Raw genomic sequence first — 26466 nt, forward strand, 5'->3', positions numbered from 1 at the left:
TAGCCTCGCTGGGGAAACTTATTAGTAGCCATCCACATGTTTTCCCTATAGGGCAAACAGCAGCTCCCCAGGTGCTGTTTTCAGCTGAGGAAAGAACACCAAGAAAGGCTAAAGCCTCCTTTTTCCATAATCCCAATCCAAGTTAGGCCTACACACACCAAGGAACATGCATGGAACTCCCAGGACATGTCTGTTGGCAGGATACGAGCAAGGCCTGTGTTAAGTGAGCTCCAGTGGCCAATTCCATATCTCCAGAAGGAGAGATGGGAAACACAAAAAGCCAGAGAAGGAAGGCTCTGCTAAAAAAAAGGTTTAAACTCAAAAAGATTCACCAATACAGGTGGCGTCATCCTTTCTTTCTATTCAGATTAAGAGGAGACTGGATATAGACCACTCAGGTTTTGCAGTAGAAGAGCCTTTGCTTTGCATGCAGAAGGTCCCAGGTTCAACTCTAGCATCTCCAGTTAAACGGACCAGGCAACAGGTGATGTGATTGACCTCTTCCTGAGACCCTGGAGAGCTGCTGTCAGTCTGAGTAGACAATACTGACTTTGATGGACCAGTGATCTGGTTAAGCATAAGGCAGCTTCTCATGAACCTCCCCTTCTCACTATGATCCCTTTCTCAAGGGTATATATAGCACAGTCTAGAAGCAAAGCTTGAAGCCAGCAAGAAGGGCTGGAAGGAAGTCCCACCAGGGGGGTTGTTACAAGCATCCAGTTCCACACGCCCTCAAAACATGGAGCAGAAGCTCCAGAAGAGCACAATAGGAGGAACAGGCAACTCCCAGCGAGGCTCCAAGTTTCCACAAGAACAGGAGGAAGGAGGAATGCGTGCATTTCTAAGCAACAAGGAGGGGAAAGAACCAGACCTTAGTTCCCTGAAAGCAAAAACGAGGTCTGGTCTCATTCAGCAGCTTGAAAGAGACAAACATAGCAAGCCTCCCCAACATCCCACAGTGTCACAGAACGATTGCTCAGAGACATCAACAGTGGTGACCGTCAACACAAAGAATATGAGACACATTAACAGGAGCTTCACCTTGGGCTACTGCAGCAAGATCCAGAGATTTCTCTGCTTGCTGGCCCCAAGACGAGGAAAATGTTGGAGTGGTGAGAAGGGAGGGAAGGGGTGGCGGTGAGAGGCAGCGTGCCCCAGCTCTTTCCCCTCCCCAACCGACTCCTTTTGTTGTGCAAAGCTGTGCTCCGTGGAAGAGGAAATGATACACACGACCACACACCCAGCGCATATAAGAAGTGGCCGAACACATCCTGGGACAAGCACGCTTCGGCAGTGAGCGAGTGAGAAGCAAAGTGCAGCCCAGCCGGCTCTCCTCCCAGGACACAAAAAAGGCCGGGTCAAAGGTTTGTTGAGACCCAGATGCACAGCCTCCCGAGAGCCATACCCCTCCCAACAGGTGTGCACTCAGCAGGCCCAGGTGCAAGAGCAGTGAAGCAGGTGCAAATGCAGGGCAACGTTACACCCCTTTCTGGAGACCCTACACAGTGGGGAAACCCAAGCCCGGTTCATAGCTAGCCACCTCCTCTTATGGCATGCAAGGGGACAGCAGCATTGCGACCCCTTGGCAGACACCAAGAGCAACATCCCTAAACCACCCCCAAGGCAAACATGTTGTATTCTCACAGGAAGTCCTTCCACAATGGAGCACCAGGGGCGCCAATACCCTCCCCCCGCCCCCCCCCGCCCCCCGCCTTCCATAACCGCATACACAGGAGACTAGAAAGCAGAGCTCACTGGAACCTTGACCATTTCTGCAGCACCCCCTGCTGGAGAAGGGAGGGGCATTCATGGAATCTGCTATCACCGGAGTTTTTGGTGAGTGTGAAGAATAAGGCTTCTCCGTGATGGCATCTTCTGGTCGAACATAATAATATGGAGAGCAGCACCAGGCTACTATTTCCCTGGGCCAGGAACGGCAGCCACGATCTCCTCGTACTTGGGTGGTGGGTCACTGTAGGACAGGCTAGTCTCCTCGCCACTGCTGTTCTCAGGATGCCCAGTCACTTCCTCGTACGAAGGCGGCGGGGTCGCGCTGGACAATCTCATCAGGGTGGAGGCGGAAGGATCGGAGGGATGGAGGGTGCTGGCTGGCTGGCTGGCAGGCCCGAGGCCCCATCGGCCATTGCCGGCCCCTCTGCCGCCTGGGTCCCGCTGGCAGTGGGCTTCGCTTTGGCTGTGCGAGGCCTCTCGGTACACCATCACCCTGGGAAGGCTACGGCCTGCTCGGCTGGTCAAGTAGCGGTTCTGGGCATAAGAAGGACGGTGGCGGGTGGCCTTCTGGAGCTGGCACCTCCATATGATGAACAGGGCAATGACGATAAGCAGAGCAACACCCAGCAAGGGCACTACAACGTACATGGCATCCGAGCGGCCCGTGCCTTCTGTGGGATCCTTGACAGAGTAGGCGTAACCTTTCCAAAACTCCATCTGCATAGGAAAATAAAACAAAGCCCTGATCAGCAAAATCCCTTCTGGCAGGTCCCAATGCCTCCCACAGGCAACTTTCTGGCTATAGGACAAAGTCAGGGGCCATCTCCAAGAGCATCATGGGAACAGAAGCTAAGGGTTCTTGGCCAGCAATGAGTAATCAAACAGGAAAGCAGTTATCGCTGTTTTATGAAGTTATTTGCCCGGCACCCAAGCCTGCAGCAGCAGGTTTCTCCCCACACATACTCTACCTCAACCCCATCTTCTCACATGCCGCACCTCAGCCAATTTGGGACGTTGAAAGATGGCACAAAGACTGAAGGATTAAATAACCCTAACAAGTGATGTCTTCAGTGGGACTGGTTTTCTGTGCTGCTTCTGTTTCCTGAATAGAGCCCCCAAAATGGTCACAACCACTCAAGTGCACCACAGAACCAGAAATCAGCCTTGTGTCTACCAAAGCCCAGACTGGGACCACCAAGCACACCCTCACTCACCTCAAAACAATGTGAAACAGGGAAAACCATTTTTTGTTTCATTTTACTTAAAACCATGTGGTGGCTAAGATTCTGACTGCAGCAGTATCACCGGGTGGAGAAGGTCAATTCTTTCCCTCCTGCACACCATTTTCCTGAACCTAAGCAGAGTTGCACCAGTGTGGTGTAGTGGTTAGGGTGTCAAACGAGGATCCAGGAGACCCTGGTTCCAATCCCCCTTCTGCCATGGAAGCTTGCTGGGTAACACACTTTCAGCCAAACCTACTTCCCAGCGTTGATGGGAGGATAAAATGGAGGACAGAGGAACAATGTACGCCAATTTGGGTCCCCATTGTGAAGAAAGTAAATAAATGAATGTATTCTAAGAGAAGTTGGGTTTAAATTGACTTAGAAAGGGTGTAACTCTGCTTAGAATGGAAGTGTATATTACCACCTGAAGCTGCTATTTGCCACACAACTGAAAAAATACATGTGTGGGTTTTTTTTTGCCCCCACTATAGGTCCAATAGCAGCTGAAGGAGGCATTTAGATCAGGGGGAAATCAAAATTGGAGCCCCCACCATTGCTTCATGTAAAAAAAAAAACCAGGAGATGTGCAAATGTGATCTTGGGCTGTATCCACAGATGTATAGTGTCCAGATCATGCGAAGTGGTGGTACTGCTTTATTCTGGTTAGACCTCACCTAGAGTATTGCATTCAGTTTTGGGCACCACAATTTAAGAAGAATGGAACGTGTCCAGAGGAGGGTAACAAAGATGGTGAGGGGTCTGGAGACCAAGTCCTATGAGGTAAGGTTGAAGGAGCTGGGTATGTTTAGAATGGAGATGAGACAACTGAGAGGAGATATGATAACCATCTTCAAGTATTTGAAGGGCTGTCATATAGAGGATGGTGCTGAGTTGTTTTCTGTTGCCCTAGAAGGTTGGACCAGAACCAATGGGTTAAAATTAAATCAAAAGAGTTTCCCAATAAATATTAGGAAGAACTTTCTAACAGTTAGAGAGGTTCCTCAGTGGAACAGGTTTCCTCGGGAGATGGTGGGCTCTCCTTCCCTGGAGATTTTTAAGCAGAGGCTAGACAGCCATATGTCAGCAATGCTGATTCTATGTCCTTAGGCAGATCATGAGAGGGAGGGCAGGAAGGTTTGCATCACTATTTGGCTCTTGTGGCCCTCTCTTGCATTCCTAGGGTAGTGCTGATCACCACTTTGGGGTCAGGAAACAATTTTCTTCCAGGCCAGATTGGTCAGGGATCCTGAAGGGTTTTTTTGTTTTGTTTTTTTGCCATCTTCTGGGCATGCAGTAGGGGTCACTGGGGGTGTGGGGGGGGAGTAGTTGTGAATGTCCTGCATTGAACAGGGGGTTGGACTAGGTGACCCTGGTGATCCCTTCCAACTCTATGTTATTCTATTCTATGATTCTATCAGGTCACACGTCTTCAGGATGAGGAAAGGGAGAGGCTGATAAAGAATGTAAGGAAACAGTAATCCCGACACTGAGAATAAGTCACTTGGCAAGGAGGGAAGTGACACCTTTCCAGTTACCCACTGCAATCCACAACCCCACAGCTCAGACCTTTTCCTCTCTCTGTAGCCACATACCGTCTTCTCCTTGTTTTCAAACACCTCCTTGACCTCCTCATAGCTGCAGATCTCCTCGACACACTCTCGCTCAATGGTGCCCTGCCGGAATTCCTCCAAGAAGCCATTGGCTCGAGGGAAGCGCTTGAGAACAGAGTGGGCATTCTGGGCTGCCAGAAAGGCTGCAATGCACAAATGAGAAGCTGCAAACAGAAGCCCCCTGCTCCTCAGCACAGAGACATGAGCCACTAAGCCAGACATGAGTCGGGGTTGGCCCAGAGACAGCCCACTGAACCACTGACGTCCTACATATCCTCCTGTCCCAGACATTCCCAACCCAACTCCGGTTTCTTCCTCTCCCCCCACCTCTCCAAGCTAAGGTTGCCAGGTCCCCCCAGCAACCAGTGGGAGACCTATCTTGAAAGGGGGCCTTTGCCAGCAATGTAATGACATCACCAATTATTTATTTATTAATCTTATAACCTGCCCTCCCCAGCCAAGACCAGGCTCAGGGCAGGTAACATCATCCAGGCACATCAAAACATCAATGATAAAAGTAATAATTCTAAAATTAAACAGTAAAACTCATGTGCTGATATCACTCCCCATGTGCCCTGTGGTATTTTTTACATTTCTGTAAAGTTTTGCCCAAATGCCAGAGTGTCCCTTGGTGATGACATCACTTCTTGCACACACACAGAGTGGCATCAGTACACTGGGACACAACCAACATCTCTCATGGTTTCCCACCATTTCCGCCTCTGCTGGCCAGATGAGCAGTGGTGATCCTTCACCACCAGCAAGGGCTTAGTAAGCCTATTCCCAGCTATTACACTAGGGGGACCAATCCTAAACAGGTCACTCAGATCTACTAGATGGGGCTTTCTCCCAGGGTAGTATTCATAGAGTCACAAGGTAGACTATGATTTGAACAGGGAGACCCCACCTCAGATACACATTTTCTGTTTTTGTTAATACGGAACAAAACATATTCTTAATGTTACTGCACAGTATGACTGGTTTATTATGTCAAATGTTCTCTATCAGGGGTCTCCAACTGGTAGCCCACAAGCTCCTTGCAGCTCGCCATCAGCTGAAGAATATCTTGTGCAACCCCTAGAAGATCCAGGAAATTATCACAGGAGAGAATTCCCTTGCAAGACTCAAAGACGTAGGAAGTCTCTGCTATGGAGTTTTATTAAATTTGTGGAGGAAAACGTTACTTTTAAAACAGGCACTTGGAAACTGATTCAAGGCAACGCATTAACCACTAAACCACAAGGCTGTATTGAGATGACCATTCTCTCTAATAATCAGTCACCGACAGGTAATCATCCCTCTGACTGGAAAGTGGTCAGAAGTTTATTTATTCCAGCCAAAATTACTCTGTTATCTTTTAATATTTTTATTTAATCCCAGTCTAATCACTCTTGAAATAATTAAATAAAAAATAATCACAAGCATACAAAACGGCTAGTATATGTCAGTGAGATCAGAAACAAAAATACATGTCATCTCTTGTTCTATCTTAAATTTAAAAGATAAAATACAATCTCTAAGATTCTTACCAAATTGTCCTCAGAAAAGATAAGGTAGTCTCCCTGCAACCCAAATCTGAGCGAGGTATTATGGTGTGGCTACCTTATATAGGCCCAATTACTTGAACCTTACATTATTTTATTGAACCATCTAATTCATTTCCTCTGAAGGAGTGATGTATGGCACCTCTGAGCGCAGAATGACACCTACCCAAGGAATACTTGTTTCAAACTGTGTTCTTCTCATTCTGGATTTATTCTGGGCATTGAGCCATTTATTCATAAACTATATTGCTCAAGGTTGGGACAATGAGAACAATGAGCAACACATGCTTGCAGATTTGATGACAAAAAATCAAATTCTCGGGCCTACTTTGTTCAAGATTCTATACCATTAAGGTCAAAGTCTGTAACAGTTCAATCAACGGACCTGTCAAGTCTCTCTCTACAAAGAGAACTGGAACCAGCCCAGCCTTTAGCTGGGAGGGGGGGAGCAAATTTAATATTTATATTAACTTTTTACGTCTTATATGTTTCAGTAGCTCAGGATGTCTTTCATTCCCCAGAAGTAGCTCTCATTTTTAATAATTTAGTTACCCGTGTTCCATACCATTTCACAATGTGTTGTGTTTAGTTGGCCAAAAAAAACTAATTCTGCCTTACTGACCTATTCTTTGAACCTTCATCCCAGGAAAAGGAAGAAGCATAACCCAGTCTCTAAGAGGGGAAGATCACTTACTTGCCATGTTGAATCTTCACTCAGTTACTTGAAGGCCTCGGCCATCTGTTAGGAAGAGACCAGATCAGTCACAGAAATTTAGGCTGCCAAGACCAATCCCCTCCATCCCAGGGACCATCTCAGAGTGGGGAGTCCTGCATATACACATCTGCCAGCTCAGGCACTATCCAAACAGAATTAGGATTGCCAGGTCCCGGCAGGAGGTTTTTGGGACAGAGCCTGAAGAGGGTAGGATTTGGTGAGGGGTGGGACTTCAATGCCATTGAGTCCAATTGCCAAATCGGCCATTTTCTCCAGGTGAACCGATCTCTATTGGCTGGAGATCAGTTGTAATATGAGGGGATCTCTAGCTAGTACCTAGAGGTTGGCAACCCTAAAAGAGAATCCCAAAAGTCTCTTCCAGTGACAACTGGCAGTATGGTGCTGCTGCTGCAAAGTAGGCCATTGCAGTTTTATATTGTATGAACAGAAATATAATATCCAAGCCACGGGGAAAGGAATAACTTTACTGTATAACACATTAGCCAGACCTCGGCTGGAGCAACTGTGTCTAGTTTGGGGGAGGAGAAGGAGAGTTGATTTTTATATGCTGACTTTCTCTACAACTTAAGGCAGAATCAAACCGGCTTACAAACTGGCTTACAATCATCTCCCCTCCCCACCCCACCCCACCCCAGATACCCTGTGAAGTAGGTGGGGCTGAGAAAGCATGACTGGCCCAAGGTCACCCAGCTGGCTTCATGTGGAGGAGTGGGGAAACAAATCCAGTTCACCAGATTAGCCTCCACCTCTCATGTGGAGGAGTGGGGAATCAAACCCGGTTCTCCAGATCAGAGTCCTCTGCTCTTAACCACTACACCACACTGTAGACAAAGTGGAACTGGTTCAGAGGAGGGCAGCAAAGATGATCTGGGGTTTAGAAAAAAAGTTGTTTCAGGAAAGTTTGACGGTCTAGATGTATTTAGCCTAGAGAAAAGAAAACTAAGAGGAGTTATGATCATGCTCTTCAAATACCTGAAGGGCTCTCATGGAGGAAAAGACTTGTTCTCTACTGCTCCAAAGGGCAAGACTAGATCTAACAGGCTTCAGTTACAGGAGAGTAGCCTTCAGTTGAATGTCAGGAGAAATTTCCTAACAGAGCAGTTGGACAATGGAACCAGTTAGCTGGGGATGAGGTTGTCCCTCGCCAACAATCTTCAAACAGAGGATTGACAGCCATCTGTCAGAAATGTTCTAGAGTTGGATTTCCTGCATGCAACAGGGGGTTTGGACTAGATGGCCTATAAGACTCCTTCCAGCTCTAGGATTAAATTACTAACCCAGGGGTTTTGTTTCTGAGATGGACTGTGTCATCAAAAATGTGTGATGTGTGCCTGCTTTCCATGCTGGAATTCTAATTTTCGAGGTACAAAAGCAACACATTTTTGCTGTATTTCACATTGCATAAGAACTATTAGAACAGCCATGGATCTAATCCATCAACAGATTCCACACAGCAGCACACTAGACGTCCCCAGAAGGGCTACAATCAGGGCATAAAGGATAAGTTGTTACCCTCCCACACATGCTCTGGTATTCAGAAGGTTACTACCTACTACTACTGAAGAGCATGTTGTCTACACATTTGTCACATCTCTGTTAAAACCAACTAAACTAGTGGCCATCTTCAAGTTCCACAGAAATGAATTCTAAAAGCCAAACACTGTTTAAATGAAGGAGTACTTCCGTTCATCTGTCCTGAATCTACTTTACACCAACTTTACCAGGCGTCTGCAAGTTCTAGTATTGTGGGAGAAAAGGTTATTCCTATCCACTTCCCCCGCCCCCAAAGCATAATTTTATACACTTCTGTCATGTCCCATCATTATTCATTGTCAACTGACTAGCTCACCTAGCCATCTCTCAACTATTCAGAAGCACTGGTTCAGACTGAGGCCTAGTAACAATCATGGAAACTTCTCTCTCTCAGAACCTGAGATCAGGATGACTGCAGATTCAAAGAGTGAGATAAGGAAAATGGGAGGCTGACACAGGTGCCAGTCAGACCTTTAGCAGTTTCAAGGCCAAGGAATCTGGGAGGAGTTTGGCCTATGCATTCCATCTCCTTAGTGCAAGGGCCCATGGTGGGGGGAGGTCCTTGCTTGATTAGACCCTATATCCCTGCAGAAGATATGGTTTCATTATGGCAACTCACCTGATTGGCTGGGTCACCTGGGTAGCAACACAAAGGATTGGTCAAATTACAACATTTGCTGTGCATTTGATTGGTCAGTTAGAATCATGACATGGTGGGTCATTTGGCATAAAGGAAAGATCTTTCATTCAAGTTTTGCCCTCTTTCTGGATTACATCTAACTTTGGGACACCTCTTGATTCTGGGTGGGCCAGGTTGGCTGAAGCCCATTTTGGACTTTGACACTCTGTTGGGCTCAGTCTTGCAAGGTAACACCTGGATGCTTATCAATGTGCTTAGGTTAGATATTTAGGTTTATTATTTTATCTTTGGTGGTCTTATATTGTATATTCCAGCACATTCTTGGGTTTGGGGGCTTCAATCTGAATCCAGTATTTTAGGCTGTATTGACTACAGCTACCGGAATGACTTTCTGGAACTCAGCTTGCAAGTGTCCTACCTTGCAGGGCTGATTTTTTGCTCTTAGACCCAGGAGGGCTAGAGACTCAGTCTTTTGGTCTCTGGCTGGCAGGTTAGTTAAGGAGACTGGTGGTAGTATTATCCTGGGGTTGTGAGGTTTCATACCTCAGCACTTTGTGGCTTTGTCTTTGATCACCCTTAAGGAGGCTTTTATAAGTCTTTGACAGACATTGTTCTGTAAACTAAAAAGCCTCCAAACTCCTTAGTCTTCCTTTAACAGGAAAGATGTTCGTTTCTGCATCTTTTTGACCACTACTATATCATTTTGGAGTCACAGCATCCAGAACCATACTCAATATTGCAAATGCAGCCACAGTATAAATCTATACAAGGTCGTTACAATACTGACCACCTTGTTTTCAGTCCCTTTCTTAATAAACCCTACCACAAAATTTGCTCTTTTCCCTGCTGTCATGCACTGAGTCAACAATGCAGGATAGAAAATATGAATGGCATTCTTAGTCTTCTGCATATATTTCCATTCAAATCCACACTCTTGAAACTTGCCCTTTAGACTTCAGCAAGCCCTGTGTTCCGAGGCATAAATTGCTCTGTGTCCCCATTGGTTACACATAGAGAAGTCCTGCCTTTCAGGTTTACCTAAGTCAGTGGCCGAGGCAATTACCCCAAATGCAAAACCCCCAGCTTTTCAGGCAGCCAAATTGGCACACAGGGGAGGAGTCTCTCAGTGTGGCCGTAAACATGAGTAATATTTCATGCCGTGAACAAAAAAAGGCAACTGACACCCACAAGCGACAGCAACGAAGGGTGGTGTGGATGGTTGTCAGAGGCGCCCTTCACCCAAGGCTGTAGATATAACCAGGAGTTAATGATGTCACTAGCATAACCAGGGAGCTCCCAGGCACGCACACAGGCTTTTGCATTCAGAGAGCGGGAAGCAGCACATTGCAGAGCATCCTTCTGAATGTCTCGCGCCAACAGAGAACCTCCCAGATGTCAATGGGTTAATTCTCCAGGCTTCGTAGAGCAAACAAGCTCCAGGAGCCCAGCCCCAGATGCCTTCTCCTCCCCCGTGTTAAAGGAGCGTTTTCCTCTATAAATACACCATCCTCATCACTGGAGGAGGTTGCCATGGCAACTGCGAGGAGGCGTGAGGGATGCAGCGATGGGGATGCTGCTGACGTCACGCGCTCCACATGCAGGAATGTGGTACCCAGCGGCCGCGGCAGGGCAGGCGGGGAGCCCTGGCACGAGCCGGGAGCCGGAAAAAGCCCGACCATCGCCGCGTGGGATTCCCCAGCCGGCTGGCAGCCGGCTTCCCCAGATGCCCCACCGCATTTAGTGCATTCAGTTTCAGGAGCCTCCAAGCACCGGTCGAGGAAAGAAGATCACAGAGCCGGAGAGGGGGATCACCCCCCGCCTCCCAGCCGTTGCCTGGGGGTCGAGGGGAGGCCGGATCCCGAGCCATCCTCTGCTGTTGGGGAAGGCACGTCCAGTCCAGTTGCCTCCAATACTAGCAGCATCACTTCGGGCACCCTGACGGCAAAAGCACACACGCTCTCCCCCCACCCTCCCTCCGGCGCCCCTCACCCTTGCTTCAGGTCTCCCATCCGCCGTCCTTGTCCTCCTTTACGAAGCTGGCCCCGTGGATCCCTCCTGATCGGACGGGATCCGTCCCGATCTTTTTTTCCGCCTGCCCAGCCCTGTCCAGCTCTACCCAGAGCAGTAGCAGCAGCCACCGTCTGCCTAGGGGGGCGGGGCCGAGCCGTGAGCCCCGACCAATCACGGGGTATTAACCGAGGCTAAAATCCATGCCCGCCGTAAGAAAAGTGCGTCCGCGAACTTGGCATTTCGTTTTCTGCCCAATCACAGACCCTATTGAGGGCTAGAGGCGGGGCTTAGGACCGTCCTGCCCAATCGTGGAGCGGCAGAGTGGCGTCCTTGGGGCGCGTGGCTTTCTGGGGACTGTAGTCTGGAGGTTGCTTCAGCGTGCGAGGCTGGGGATGCTGAGCTATGGGAAAGGGGCTGCAGGCGGCTGTAAGATCAGCGCCCTTTAGGGCCTGGGAGGCCACCCTGAATGCAAACAAGGGGTGCATCCGCGGTCGGTCTCGGCCTTCACAACCGTTGTGTGTGTGTGTAAAGTGCCGTCAAGTCGCAGCCTGTGGCGACCCCTTTTTGGGGTTTTCATGGCAAGAGACTAGCAGAGGTGGTTTGCCAGTGCCTTCCTCTGCACAGCAACCCTGGACTTCCTTGGTGGTCTCCCATCCAAATACTAACCAGGGCTGACCCTGCTTAGCTTCTGAGATCAGGCTAGCCTGGGCCATCCAGGTCAGGGCAAGCAACCGTTAACGGTTCCTAAATTATCTGCTGCAACAGCCAAGGTCCTGGCGGCCAGGCTGAGCTGAAAAGGGGGGGCTGGGGCCACTGGACCAGTCCTTGACCCCACCACCACCAGGATGTGTTGCCCGGAGCAGCTAAAACTATGGGGGGGGGGGGCGTGCAGGTGGACGGAGCGCGGCGGAGGGATGAGATGCCTTCCCCATGGGTGGGCTAAAGGAGGTCAGGGCTGTGGACGAGGGGTGTTGTCTGCCCCGCACCGAAGAGGCGTGTAGTGCTGCTCAGGCATCTGACTATCTGCTGGACTACAGATTCCCAAAGGGAGAGCGGCCGTTTTATTATATGTTTATTTTGCCCGGGAGTACTTGGTGCATTTTCAAACTTGTTTTGCGCCCAACACTATGTAAACCAACAAAGGCTGCAATACTCCCTATATTCTGTTGGAAGACTCCTCAAACTTCAGAGGTGGGGCTTCCCCCACCCCTCATGGATACCAAAGCATTTTTGCACTTAGTCGGCCCATTTACTGAGTCAGCCCATTGGCCTGTCAAGGTCAGTGTTGTCTATTCTGACCGGCAGCAGCTGTCCAGAGTCTCCGGCAGGGGCGGGAGGGGGTGTTTGTTTGTTTTTTAATATCCTTTTAACTGGAGGTCCTGTAGATGAAATCTGGGCTTTGTGAAGTCATGCATCTGACAAGTGCACAATGACTCACAAAAGCTTGTGTCACAATAAATAAGTTAGGCTTCGTAGTCTGTTCAATGGTGCTGACTCCCAGGAAAGTGTTCTTAAGATGGCACCATAAGTCTAAGTGAAACCTCCAGGTTTAGCTGCAGTATGCTGCTGAACATCAGTTGCTGGGGGCACCGGTGGGGGAAGATTGTTGCCGTCATTCCTTACTGGCCATTTTCCCAGAAGTACTCAGAAAACAAGAGGCTGAACAAGGTGGATCTTTAGATGCATCTTGCAGAGCTCTTAAGTGTTGGCCAGATATATGTGTATATATGGCTTGATGGCTGGGCAATTAGTTATAAACATACACAATAGCAATGTGTAATGGTTCTCAAATGAACAAAATATTTACCCTATGCTCTGCCCCTTAATCTTTAGCTTTTGCTTTGGTAGCAGATGTTTGTCTTCAGTTACCACTCCTACAAAATCACCAGGCCACACCTTGTGACTCTCGGGAAGGTGGAGACCGAGCCATTCTAACACCTGCACATTGAAAAGCCAGGCTGAAATAAACAGGAGTCTTGTGGCACCTTAAAGTCCAGCAAGTATTTCATCTAGTATAAGTCTGTGTGGGTTAGATCACACTTGATCAGATGCATGTAGTGGGTACTCAGTAGGCAGATGTTTATATATGATGTGAACAAAAGGATGTATAAACAGCAGGGTCAAATGGCCATTGACACTTGGGAATTACAAAGAGAAAACTAATTATATAAAATTCAAATGTAATGGAGGGAAAGTACAGACAGCACCCCCAACAGCTGCTTACCAACAACAATGGGCCTTCTAACAGACAAACAAACCTTGTGACCAAACCCTGCATCAAACCCAACTCTGTCCCCATATCAAGCAATATTAATACTGGAAATATCATCAGCAATAGCATTTTGGGCTCATCCACATGATTATCCCCTGACATGATCTATGCCATCATTTGTCAACATTGCCCTCCCACTCTAGACTGGTCAAAAAGACCAATTTGAAATTCAAAAGGGTAATATTCAGAAACCAGTAGAGGGACATGTCAGTCTCCAAGGACACCCTGATCTGAAAGCCACTAGTCTGCAGCGAAAGAACTTCAATGGGTGAAACTTCCACTGTGAAACTGCTGATTTCATCAAGGACTTAACAAGGACATGGGATTCCTCAGTCATTCCAGATGTTAACTGTTTTCATCAATTATCGCAGTGGTAAATGGCCTCTGTACTTTTCTTCACTGCATTTTGCATTTTGTATAGTCCCTCACCAGATACTTCCTATTGTGCAGCCTCATTTGGAATACTGGGTGCAGTTCTTGTCACCATGTTTCAAAAAGGATATTGCAGAGCTGGGAAAAGTACAGAAGAGAGCAACCAAGATGATTAGGGGGTTGGGGCACCTTATGAGGAAAGGCTGAAAAGTCTGAAACATTTCAGTTTAGAAAAGAGACAACTAAGGGGGGGCATGATAGAGGTTTATAAAATTATGCATGGGGTGGCTTTGCCCTCCCTCTCCCAAAATACTAGAACTCAAGGGCATCCAATGAAGCTGATGGGCAGTAGATTCAGGACAGACAAAAGGAAATACTTCTTTACACAGAGAGTGATTAAAATGTGGGATTTACTGCCAGAGGGTATAGGGATAGCCACAGGCATAGATGGCTTTAAAGGGACTAGACAGATTCGTGGAGGAGAGGTCTATCAGTGGCTACAAGCCATGGTGACTAAAGGGAACCTCCACATTCATGGGCAGTAAAACCTCTGAATCTCAGTGCCAGGAGGCAACATCAGTGGGAAGGCCTTGGCCTCTATGCTCTGTCTGTCCTCCAGAAGAACTGGTTGGCCACTGTGTGAGATGGGATGCTGAACTAGATGGACCACTGGTCTGATCTGGCAGAGCTCTTATTATGTTCTTATGGCCTTTTGAACTGTTTACAAATAGGTGTGTGTGTGATTTTTTTACAATAGTCTCATATATAAATAATTCACAGTGGGTAGCCAAGTTAGTCTGTCTGCAGTAGTAGAAAAGGGCAAGAGTCCAGTAGCACCTTAAAGACTAACAAAAATATTTTCTGATAGGGTATGAGCTTTCTTGAGGCACAGCTCACTTAAGCTGTGGCTCACGAAAGCTCATACCCTACCAGAAAATATATTTTTTAGTCTTTAAGGTGCTACTGGACTCTTGCCCTTTTCATATATAAATGTTTGCCTAATGACAACCCAAATATGCATTGACAAAGTAAGCTTAAGGCTAAAAAAAATCCTTAAGGTGCCACAAAGCTCTTGTCTTCTGGTGCAACAAATGGCTCCTCCATTGGAATGGTGTGTGTGGATGAGGCGCTGCCATCCTGTCACCTTCCTACCGGGTCACCCCTTTCCCTGCCTCACCTCTGCCACTCCTTGGGGGCCAAAAGGACAAGAGGAAACTGAGCTGTGCCTCTCATCCCTCTCAGATTCAGGCTCAGCACTTCAAGTGTGCATTTTGAAACAAAAACATTTGCAGTGCATTCCTATACGTGTTTACTCAGAAGTAAGTCATGTTGTATTCCATGTGGCTGACTCTCGGGGGAAATGTGCAGCACAGTCTTCCTGTCTTCCTATTTTCATTCTCTCGCTCTAGTTTATGCCCCTGCGAGACATCCATCCTGCATAAGGACGGGGCTGGTGCCAGTATCGAAACTGAAATGGCGTTCTGTCTGTGTCCGCCTGGCGCTGTCTTTGTGGAGCAACAGACAGCCCTAAAGAGGCAGAGGCTGAATGCTAGTGGTGCCCAAAGCCCATTAGGAGGCGCAAGAATGCTGGCATCTGACCCCTCTTTTGCATTATAGCTGCTTTTAAGTTCTTCCTACTTTTCCTGTTTGTCTGAGAATAGGATAATTCCTTTGCATCCTGCCCTGCATTCCTTGGAGGAAGGATGGGATGCCAGTGTGAGGAATGGAATGGAAGAAAAATACATGTTGCCCTAGAGATAATGTCATGGGTCATCTGTGAGGATGCTGTGGTTCTCCTTATAAATTGGCCCTTTAAATCTCCACACCTGGAAATGTACATGCTCGTAATGACTTCTCAGGCTGTTTTCTCCCACAGGATATCAGGCCACAACACAGTTAAATTATTTTTTTCCAGTTCTTGTATAGTAAATTGTTGCATACTCCCCATTTCCTTCAGTTATAAGATGTTTCATGACCAGCATTTGCAGGGTTGCTTTCCTTTGGAGGACAAAGCACTGGACACTTATTGTGTTTTTATACTACTTTATTTATAAATATCCAAGCAGCACACAAGTGGAGTCCAAGAGGCACTCCTACAGGGTGGCAAGTCCACTACCACACATCGGATCCCGAGAGAGAGATCCCAGCAGTCTGTCTGCTTCTCTCCATCCAAATTCAGCTTTTTCTTCACACACACATCATACGTCTGCCTCTTCCCTCAGATGGGAGGAGTCACCTCCCCCTATAACTCTAATTGGTATTTGAACTACCAACTAAAAAGGTACCTCGCCCCCTTGAGGAAACATCCACAGTTCTTAAGGGGCATTAAGGATGTTTGATTGTCACAGGCTCAAGCTCCAAACCCATTCACACATACCCACAGCAATCAGTCATTTTGCATGGGGGATATATAGCACCTTCATATGTGGCAGACAATTTAGGGTCGAACTATTTACAATTATTCTACAAGCTGTAACATGATCAATCAGTAACCTAGAATATTTATGTTGTATAATAAGTTATTTTGCATGTTTAGAAACGTTAGAAGCACTAAGGGAATACGCAGAACATATCAAAGGCACTTCTGGATTCTCCTATTTCCTGAAGTCACAATTTCTCTGCTTCCTTCCTTGCCACTTGTTCAATGCAGACAAATATATTTGTGAATAAAACAAAGGATAATAGTAGCATAATTAAGCAAGCAAGAAGAACGGAGCGCAGTGGCACCATCAGGAGCAATGGCATGAACTTTCAAAGCCAAGAGCTCACGTCATCAGATCCATGAAGTGGATAGTAAAGATGTTGAATGCTATAGAGAAACCAGTTGGAAAAGGAAATACTGTCATGCAAAACCAGGAAAGAGGTAGAGGAACTATTCGGAAAGTGGATATAATCATGCATCAGTCTACCAACTGAAGTTAACAAACCTAACCCAGCTCCATTCTCCAGGCCTATATAAACAGGTTTTTGGCAGGTGGTGAGTTCCTACCTTTGACCACCAGATAGAGCTATTGCAGTGTTTATTGACACATGAGCTCTCCATTTGTCTCCCTCTGGCGTAAACCAAATGTGTTTGGGAGCTCTTGGAGGAGTATCCACTGTTCTCACACACATTCTTTCTGTGTTGTGGCTTCTGTTACTTTTAACAGATGGTTGAAGTACATTTAAAGGTTCAGCATAAGTTCTACGTCAACAGGTTTAAAAATAAACACCCCAAACAAGAGAAATCTTTGCTGTGGCGCAACCACATCCCTCAACCCAGCCGCTTTCGTCAGGACCCAGAAAGGAGACACGCACACCCTCCTCGAAGCCTGGTTTTTAGTCCCCTCCCAGTAGACAATGTCCCCTGAGAAGGTTAGCCATCTTAGATAAAGGGTCTGAGCCTTAATTCCACAGACAAGCATGAACACACCACCTCTGCTGGAAGAGTCTGCCCACTCCCCAACGTACTGGGGGAGCATTTGCCTGGCCTGAAGTCACAGAGGTTTATAACAATGTTTTTACCCTACCACCAGCATGCCAGCCAGAGAGACTCCTTTGAGCCTGAGATGCCACACACGTTCAGTAAAATGGCAACACACGGGAGGTTAACATGATAACAGTGTACTCCATATTTAGTGCTTCCTCACTCAGCAACATGGGCAAGGGCCCAGTAACAACTAGTAAGCTTGTAGAGTCATGTAGGCCCCTACTGTCCAGGGAGGGTGGCCTCACTTCTGGAGAAAAGGGGCTGCTCCAGACCTCTGGTCCTTGTCCTCCTCTTCTTCGTCCTCTTCCCTGTCACTGCCAGATTCCTCAGAGTCCTCGTAGAAGCTAATGGTTGCCTGGACTGGGAAGTTCTCCAACAGCTTCTCGCCCTCTGCATACAGATAGTCAAAAGATCTAGATTTGGGCCAAAAGAGCCTGTAGGGAGAACAGAAGAGAACTGAGATGTCCAACCTCTTTCAATTCCTGTTGGGAAGAAAAGTCCAGCGAGGAAGCCATCTTGGGAATGATGGGACCAGGACTTATCAATCTTCCTGGTTCTCTTGGAAATACAACTGATCTCCCTACTGTGGAGATGAGTTCCCATGGAGACAATGGCATCTTTGGAGGACAGACTCTGGGCGAAAACGCATGGTCGCTTTATCCTCCTTTAATCCCAGTTTCAGCCAGGATCGAACGCATGCGTTTCACCGAATGCGCATTCGATCCTGGCTAAAACAGGGATTAAAGGAGGATAAAGCGACCATGCGTTTTCGCCCTCTGTGTCATCATACCCCGCCCCAAATTCTGCCCACCTCAGGCCCTCCCCTCAACTCTCCAGAAATTCCTCAAGTCAGAGTTAGCAACTGCAGAGGGGGCAGAAGGAGCACATGTGTGTTGGTTGGAGGCGGGATGAGAGCACAGGCCTGAAACAGAGAAGGGAGCAGCCCTAAAGCTGGGGGGCCTGATGTTAAATGATGGGGGCAGGACAAATGAGGGAGCTGATTGGTTGCAGTGAAAAATGGGGGTTTGTGGTTAGGAGTGTACGCACCTGACGGGATGTCGGAACGATGTAAGCTGCTCCTTGCTTATCTTGTAACCTTCTCCACTATGTGCCTGGAGGAAACAAGTAGGACACATTAGGCCGCAACCAATGTTTCTATGCTGTGGCAGGACAGCCCACCCATCACCACCATGGGACAAAGAACATGGCCTTAGGGACTGGGAGGTACCTGACCCAAGTTACAGGCTGACCTAGTACTGACAAGCAGTTCCCTTGCAGATGAAGCACTGGGGAGCAGCACAGCCTGCCAATGCCAGCCAAGTATATGGGTGGTTTGAGCAGGGCCTTGGGACGGCAACAAAGGAGCTGTGCGCATAGAGTTGCCAGGTCCCTCTTCACCACCGGTGGGAGGTTTTGGGGGCAGAGCCTGAGGAGGGCGGGGTTTGGGGAGGGGAGAGACTTCAATGTGCACACACTGTGCAGCCTTGCATCCTCCAGGCAATAGTGCAAGAGATCCTGGTTGCATTCTCAGATGTGTGCTGTCAGTGCAGCCACTTGAGACAGTAAAGTATCTTGACCTTTTCCTCTAGCCAACGTAGGGCTGCCAACCTCCAGGTACTAGCTGGAGATCTCCTGCTATTACAACTGATCTCCAGCTGATAGAGATCAGTTCACCTGGAGAAAATGGCCACTTTGACAATTGGACTCTATGGCATTGAAGTCCCTCCCCAAACCCTGCCTTCCTCAGGCTCCGCCCCAAAACCTCCCACCAGTGGCAAAGAGGGACTGGCAACCCTAAGCAAACCTGAAGGCAGTCCTTTTAACAGGTGGGGAAACAGTAGTCTCTGTTAATGAGGGGAAGGGAATGGGTTAAGCAACTCTGTTGAACAAGGCCTATTCCATTAGAATAGGGAATGTGAATGTGTGGGTTATTAGGTCCAATTCAGAGGCACATTATCAACCTTTTGGTCTGCAACATATGCATGTCACTATGGTCTCGTCACTTCTCTGCAAAAATTCTTAAGATATTTCGATTTTAAAAATTCAGTGCCTGCTGGCCGGTGATGGGAGATTGCTAGAGAGGCAGAGAGTTCTCACATAAACTCCAATTAGCTTCATTATAAGCCTACAACAGTATATACACAGTAAGAAAATAAGTAATATGCTTGTTAATGAACCCACTGAATGGAGCACACCGTGATAGACAAGCAAGAAGCAAAATGCCTTCAAAAGTCAACAGAGGATGGCCCTGTAGATAGCCATCCTGTTTTTAGGCTCCTCTCTTCCTCTCCTTGCTTGCAATTTGTTTTCTCCCAGCGTTGCTGCTGCTGTTGTGTTATGTGTGCTGTGTTTTCTTAATATTGCCGATTAAGAGAAATTGTCCTGAGATAAGTGGAACTTGTTAGGGCAAAAAAGCACTTGAACACTGCTAGACTGCCTTGTGAACTCAACAACTTTTTCTATTTCTTTGGAAAGTAATTCTTGATTATTTGTTTATTTGTTTATTTGCTTCTTTCCTGCCTGCCACTCAAAACATTTCTCTCTCACTTTTAAACGTCGTTTAACAAGCCATCGTTTGACAAGCCCTCCTGCCTCCAGATCTGGATGTTACTTTCTGAGGGGAGAAATGGTGGGGCTTTAAAAGGTGGAATTTCTACCTAAGCAGCAGCGGGAAGGAAGGAGGGCAGAAGGACAGGTCGGCTCTCACATCTGGGCTCTGGCCAAAGCCCCTTGCAACAAATCCCACTAACTCCCTGAGGAATGCTGGCCTTGCCAAGGAACAGGTCTCCCTTTCACTCCAAAAGCCTGCCATGGCAACAAGCACGCTTCGGGTTTTCCGGAAGACACAGGAGAGGGGCTGAGAGGATAACAAATGTGTTCTAGTCATTTCAGTCCAAACCCTGGGCCTCCTCCTGCTTACCTCAACCCTCACTGTGCCCAGCAGGAACATGGAGTGTTTCCCTAGCGAGGCTGCTACCCTGCCCTGGCATGCCACGGTGGCCCCCTCATTTACTTTGTTTGCTTGCCCCATGCAATATCAACCCCATCATTCATGATCCTTCAGCTTGGATTCCCCTTTCAGGGGATGTGGCACTTACTGGGCCCTCTTGCTTCTTGGCTTCTTTGGTGGCCTTCTGTGGGGTGGGTAGCCATGGCCTCCATAGTGCAAAGGGCCTGTGGTAAACAGGAAAGGAGACACTGAGCGTCAGACAAAATGATCCAGGGGCAGCATTTACATCTGATAGCTGCCTGGCCCCCAACTAATACAAACTAGTACTATTCATGGACGTAGGTGGAAGTTCAGGGAAGGAGCCCCTTCATAGACTTGGGGAGCTCATGCACAGTCTAGCCATGTTCCACTCACCCTTCAGTTCCAAAAGACACCATTACAGACATCTAGCTAGGAAACTGAACCCAGATGATGCCACCAGTGCACAGGGATATCATTGGTGTTCAGGTCCCAAATGTGCTCACAGTGATCACTGAGACATAGGGTTGCCGTAGGGTTGCCAGGTCCCTCTTCACCACTGCCAGGAGGTTTTTGGGGCGGGGTTTGGAGAGGGGAGGGACTTCAATGCCATAGAGTCCAATTGCCAAAGCAGCCATTTTTCCCAGGTGAACTGATCTCTGTCGGCTGGATATCAGGAGATCTCCAGCTAGTACCTGGAGGTTGGCAACCCTAGGTCCCCAGCTCATGGTTGGGAAATACCTGGAGATTTTTGGGGCAGAGCCTGAGGAGGGTGGGGTTTGGGGAGGGGAGGGACTTCAATGCCATAGAGTCCAATTGCCAAAGCAGCCATTTTCCCCAGGTGAAATGATCTCTGTCGGCTGGATATCAGGAGATCTCCAGCTAGTACCTGGAGGTTGGCAACCCTAGGTCCCCAGCTCATGGTTGGGAAATACCTGGAGATTTTTGGGGTGGAACCTGAGGAGGGTGGGGTTTGGGGAGGGACTTCAGTTCCATAGAGTCCAATGGCCAAAGCAGCCATTTTCTCTAGGTGAACTGATCTCTGTCGGCTGGATATTAGTTGTAATAGTAGGGGATCTCCAGCTAGTACCTGATGGTTGGCAACCCTACCAATACAACCTACCTTGCAGCCTCCAGAATGCCCTGGGGAGGGGGAGGGTCACCTTGCCTTCACAGACCCCAGGAGGAAAGCAGCTCCCCACACACCCACTTCTTAACTGTGGTCAGTTGCCAACCTCCAGGTGGAGGCTGGAGTTCTCCCAGAACTGATTTGCAGACCACAGAAATAGGTTCCCTTGGAGAAAATGGCAGCTTCAGAGGGCAAGCTCTATGTATACCATTGATTCTAACTGAAATTGCTCCCCAGAGTCCCTCTTCCACAGGCACTGCCCCCAAATCTCCAGGAATTTCCCAGGCCAGAGTTGGCAACTCGAGGCCAGTTACCCAATGCGTGCACACACACACAGTTTCTCCCCTCTGCCTCTGCTCAGGGTAGCAAAACATTTTGGGCTTGGCTTGACCCCTTCTCCCCTAGGCTACATCCCTGTGAGGTTTTGAATGAACCAAAGTCCGGAATCCCTTACCTCCTTCCTTGTCTTGGATCCTGGCCATGGTTCCTGGATTCAAAAAGCTGAGGGGTCCTCCTAAAAGAGCCAGGGAGTCCCAGGCAGTTCAAGGAACCTTCCATAGCAGAGCCCTTAGTGCCCTCTTCCAGTTCCCTTGCTCTTTCCTCACTGACCTTTATAAGCCTTCCATGAGCACTCGTGTTGGGCAGGGGGAGGAGGCCAGCCCAGCCTGTGAAATATGTCCCAGTTGAATAAACAGTGGGTCAGTATGGGGCTGAGGGAACTTTGTCAGCTCCAGTGACAAAGACAAACACTGGAGAGAAAAGTGAGACACCATTTGTGAGAAATGCCCCAGGGGGTAAGGATGGGAAGAGGGGGAGGGACCTTTCAGTTGAGGTAAGCAGAGACCCATTATTTCCCTGGATGTGAAAGAGAGAAGTAGGCAAGGTCAGGTCAAGCCAACACAGCATGTTAACTAGGACATTAGCTATCCAAAGCTAGGGTGTTGTTCTCCCCCAAGAATGAGAAAGCTTTAAAATATTATATGGAGAGTCCACTCTCAGCATATATGATTTATGCCCAGTTTGTTAGTCTTCCAGGACAACTGTTTGGCTACTATGTGAAACAGGATGCTGAACTAGATTTGCTGTTTATCTGGTCCAGCAGGGCTTTTCTGTTCATATCTATTTATTTAAATAGTTAAACTGAGCTAGATGGGCCAATGGCCCAACAAGTCAATACCATGCTTTTCTCCCCAGTGGGACACAAAGCAACTTACAGCTGGCCAAAGGTCACCCAGTGAGCTTCTCTGTCACAGCAAGGATTTGAATCTGGTCTCCCAGATCCTGCTCCAGCCTGCTAGCCAGTGTCAAGAATTATTTACATGTATATCCTACACTAAACCATATCTGGCTTCTGATACAATTTAATACCATGAAACAATAATCAAGGAAAAAACCAAACTGACCAGTGAAATAACATGGGCAGGCATGGGTAAATATTGCAAAAACACCTGAGCAATAAACATGAAACCAGAGTTTAAAACAAGGCAGTGACAGGATGCTGGATGTTTAATCACTCAGACCCTCTTGGGGATGAGATGGTGAGGCAAAAAGAAGCCATCATCTGGCATTTGTGAACCCTCTAAGCCTTTTGGTTCTCAAATATAAACTTCTACCTGACAGTTGCATGTGTGTGTGTGTTAAGTGCCGTCAAGTCGCTTCCGACTCATGGCGACCCTATGAATGAAAGTCTTCCAAAATGTTCTATCTTTGACAGCCTTGCTCAGATCTTGCAAACTGAAGGCTGTGGCTTCCTTTATTGAGTCAAGACAGTTGCACAGGAGCTCATATCTTCTAGTGGTTTCCCTGGTGTGTCATGTTGGACACAGAAGAGTTCAGCTGAGTCTCCGCCATGGCACCCCAAAGGCAAGTCCATCTAGACTGTGAAAGGAGCTTCAGCATGATAGGGGCCATGTGCCATGACAGGACAGATGTGGGATTCAGTAGTGCATCTGCACTGCCAACTCAAACCATGCCAGAATGGCTTAAATGAACCAGAACGATGTGCAGACTGCAGACTGCACCAGCTGTTCCAGGGCTGTTCCTTTACAGTGGAAGCTGGGTTATCTGAGGACTGCGGAGAGGATCCTTTACCTCTGTTGCTCCCAGTATTTCCATTACCGCTACTGAGAAGGAGGAAGGCACAGTGAGGTGTATGTGCACATTTCCTTTCCTCCCTTCTATGTTTAGCCATCAAGTACCATCAAGTACTTGAAGGCCGTCATATAGAGGAGGGTGCCGAGTTGTTTTCTGTTGCCCCAGAAGGTCGGACCAGAACCAACGGGTTGAAATTAAATCAAAAGAGTTTCCATCTAGACATTAGGAAGAATTTTCTAACAGTTAGAGCTGTTCCTCAGTGGAACAGGCTTCCTCGGGAGGTGGTGAGCTCTCCATCCCTGGAGGTTTTTAAGAAGAGGCTAGACGGCCATCTGTCAGCAATGCTGATTCTGGGAACTTAGGCAGATGATGAGAGAGAGGGCATCTTGGCCATCTTCTGGTCACTAGGGATGTGTGGGGGGAGGTAGTTGTGAATTTCCTGCATTGTGCAGGGGGTTGGACTAGACGGCCCTGGTGGTACCTTCCAACTCTATGATTCTATGATTCTTCCCTCCCACGTCCCTTTGGTTATCACTGTAATTGCCATTAGATTGAACTGCCTAGGGTGAGTGCCAGTTTGAGCTAGCAGAGGAGTAGATGGTCAGGTCCTTGGTGTGAGAGAGGGCCTCCCTTCCATTCTGGATATTAGTAGGGCTTAGACATCCAGTCTGAGACTCTGTACTCTCTGCTTCTTGCTAGGGGGTTATGTGCCCAGAAACTGGTACTGGTATAAGGTCATCCACCTTATACCAGTACTAGTTTCTGGGCACATAACCCCCTAATCTTCTGGCTATTGGGGGGGAGTTGTTTATTTATTTGTCTCATTTTGGACAGGAGTCACAGACTGGTAAGCTTTATAGGCTGTCTAGTCCAATTCCCTGCTCTCTGTAAGAAATGCAAAGCTTTGTTTGAAGATCTCTTAGGAGGGAGAGCCTTCCCACCTGCAATTAGTTCCATTGTTGAACTGCTCTTAGTATTAGGAAATATTTTTTAGCATTTAAACCAAAACCTACCATCCTGTAAGCTAAGCACATGAGATCTAGTCTTGCCTTCTGGTGGAGGAGCAGACAAAAAGTCTTTGCCCTCTTCAAGTATTTGAAGAGCAAAATCACATCTCCCTCTTAGTCCATGCTAAGCACACCCAATTCCTTCAGTCTTCCTCTCAGGACTTGTTTTCTTTGTTGCCCTCCACTGAACCTGGTCTAGTTTATCTATATCTTTATTAAAGTGCAGCACTAGGGTTGCCAGCTCCAGGTTGGGAAATACCTGGAGATTTTGGGGGCGGAGCCTGAGGAGGTCAGGGTTTGGGGTGGGGAGGGACTTCATTGCCATAGAGTCCAATTGCCAAAGCAGCCATTTTCTCCAGGTGAACTGATCTCTATCGGCTGGAGATCAGTTGTAATAGCAGGAGATCTCCAGCCACCACCTGGAGGTTGGCAGCCCTATTCAGCTCCCAGAAATATAGTGCTCCAAATGATGTGTGACTAGCACAGAGCAGGGTGGAAGTATTACTTCTTGTGCCTTGGAGACTGTGGCTTTGATCCTAAACCTTGTTGGCACTTGCTCCCCTGTTCACCCCTTGCAGAGGAAGTAGAGTTACCAACCTCCAGGTAACATCAGGAGATCTCCTGCTATTTCAACCGATCTCCAGCTTTGGCAATTGGACTCTATGGCACTAAAGTCCCTCCCCAAACCCTGCCCTCCTCAGGCTCTGCCCCAAAAGCCTCCTGCCGATATCAAAGAGGGACCTGGCAACCCTAAGAAAATGTCCTCCACTGCACAGTGCTTTCCTCTGGTGCTAGGTGCTTTTCAGATCACTGAAACATGCTTGTCTTGCATCAGCAAAAGCTCCAAGAGCAGGGGGAACACATTCCACAGGTAGGGTTGCCAACCTCCAGGTACTAGCTGGAGATCTCCTGCTATTACAACTGATCTCCAGCCAACAGAGATCAGTTCACCTGGAGAAAATAGCCACTTTGGCAATTGGACTCTATGGCATTGAAGTCCCTCCCCTCCCCAAACCCCACACTCCTCAGGCTCCGCCCCAAAACCTCCCACCAATGGCGAAGAGGGACCTGGCAACCCTATCCACAAGAGAGGCCCACTCCTAATGTGGAACTCCACCTTTGTCGCTACTGAATTTCACATTGTTAGTTTCAGCCCATCTTCCCAACCTGTCAAAATGATTTTGAATTTATTTTCTGTTCTAATTTGTTTGCTAGCCCATCCGGGTTTGTGTCATCTGCAGATTTGATAAGGATTCCCTCCACCTTTTTATCCAAGTCATTTATAAAAATGTTGAATCCATCCTCAGGATAGTGACCTGCAGTACACCGCTTGAAACCTACCTCTAGATATGGCAGTGGGAGACAGATGGCCCGGGGAAGGAAAAGGCAGTCAGATATTAGTGTCTGTCCCTCTTTCTATTCTGACTCTTACTCAAGGACACCTTGAAAAGAGGAAGAGTCCAGCAGCACCTTAAAGACTAACAAAATTTATAAAAATGTTGAATCCATGCTCAGGATACTGACCTGCAGCACACCACTTGAAACCTACCTCCGGATATGGCAGTGGGAGACAGATGGCCCAGGGAAGGGAAAGGCAGTCAGATAATTAGTGTCTGTCCCTCTTTCTATTCTGTCTCTTACTCAAGGACACCTTGAAAAGAGCAAGAGTCCAGCAGCACCTTAAAGACTAACAAAATTTCTGGCAAGGTGTGAGCTTTCATGAGTCACAGCTCATGCTCTTTTCTACTGCTATAGACAGACTAACACAGCTACCCATTGTGATCTATCTCCAGGGACACCTTGGCCTTTTATGCAGGGATGTTTCCCCATGGCTACCTCCCTCCAAATGCTTCGGGGCTTCCTTTTGATTATGCATGCCTTTTCCAACCATCAGAGGTCGCCTCACTCTCCCCACATGTTTTGCCCATGTTTTCCAGATGCTGCTGAAGCCAGAATCGAAAATGCGGGCAAAACGCACGGGGAGAGTGAGGGTTGGGAAAGGCATGCATAATCAAAAGGAAGCCCCGAAGCAGTCAATGGAGGTGACCACAGGAAAACGTCCCTGCCTAAAAGGCCCTTGATGGTCATTCCCACAGTCCACCAGATCTGATAGCGCTGTAACAGAATG

At 47.8% G+C, this 26466-nt stretch overlaps 2 protein-coding genes across 2 annotated transcripts; both read right to left on the reverse strand.

Moving 5' to 3' along the window:
* Positions 1-1706: 1706 nt before the first annotated feature.
* Positions 1707-11088, reverse strand: PRRG3 (proline rich and Gla domain 3). Its single transcript, XM_056859318.1, has 4 exons — positions 11007-11088; positions 6803-6847; positions 4547-4707; positions 1707-2448 (listed from the first exon to the last, which is right to left on the reverse strand). The coding sequence occupies exons 2-4, from the start codon at positions 6807-6809 to the stop codon at positions 1915-1917; spliced, it is 702 nt and encodes a 233-aa protein (XP_056715296.1). The 5' UTR covers positions 6810-6847; positions 11007-11088; the 3' UTR covers positions 1707-1914.
* A 226-nt stretch (positions 11089-11314) lies between these two features.
* On the reverse strand, positions 11315-21795 carry RIPPLY1 (ripply transcriptional repressor 1). The gene is made up of 5 exons (XM_056859024.1): positions 21692-21795; positions 20239-20314; positions 18188-18252; positions 17413-17574; positions 11315-11489 (listed from the first exon to the last, which is right to left on the reverse strand). Exons 1-5 carry the CDS (start codon positions 21793-21795, stop codon positions 11315-11317), a joined length of 582 nt encoding a protein of 193 aa, XP_056715002.1.
* Between the last annotated feature and the right edge of the window lie 4671 nt (positions 21796-26466).

The sequence above is a fragment of the Euleptes europaea genome, chromosome 13 (assembly GCF_029931775.1).
Source record: "Euleptes europaea isolate rEulEur1 chromosome 13, rEulEur1.hap1, whole genome shotgun sequence".
Lineage (NCBI taxonomy): Eukaryota > Metazoa > Chordata > Lepidosauria > Squamata > Sphaerodactylidae > Euleptes > Euleptes europaea.

Coding starts and splice junctions, on each gene's coding strand:
- PRRG3 (XM_056859318.1), bottom strand. Junction 2,449..4,546: donor TTGAAAACAAGGAGAAGACG/GTATGTGGCTAC, acceptor TTTCCTATGCAG/ATGGAGTTTTGGAAAGGTTA.
- RIPPLY1 (XM_056859024.1), bottom strand. CDS start 21,795: ATGGAAGGTTCCTTGAACTGCCTGGGACTCCCTGGCTCTTTTAGGAGG. Junction 20,315..21,691: donor GATCCAAGACAAGGAAGGAG/GTAAGGGATTCC, acceptor TGTTTACCACAG/GCCCTTTGCACTATGGAGGC. Junction 17,575..18,187: donor TCGTTCCGACATCCCGTCAG/GTGCGTACACTC, acceptor TTCTCCCTACAG/GCTCTTTTGGCCCAAATCTA.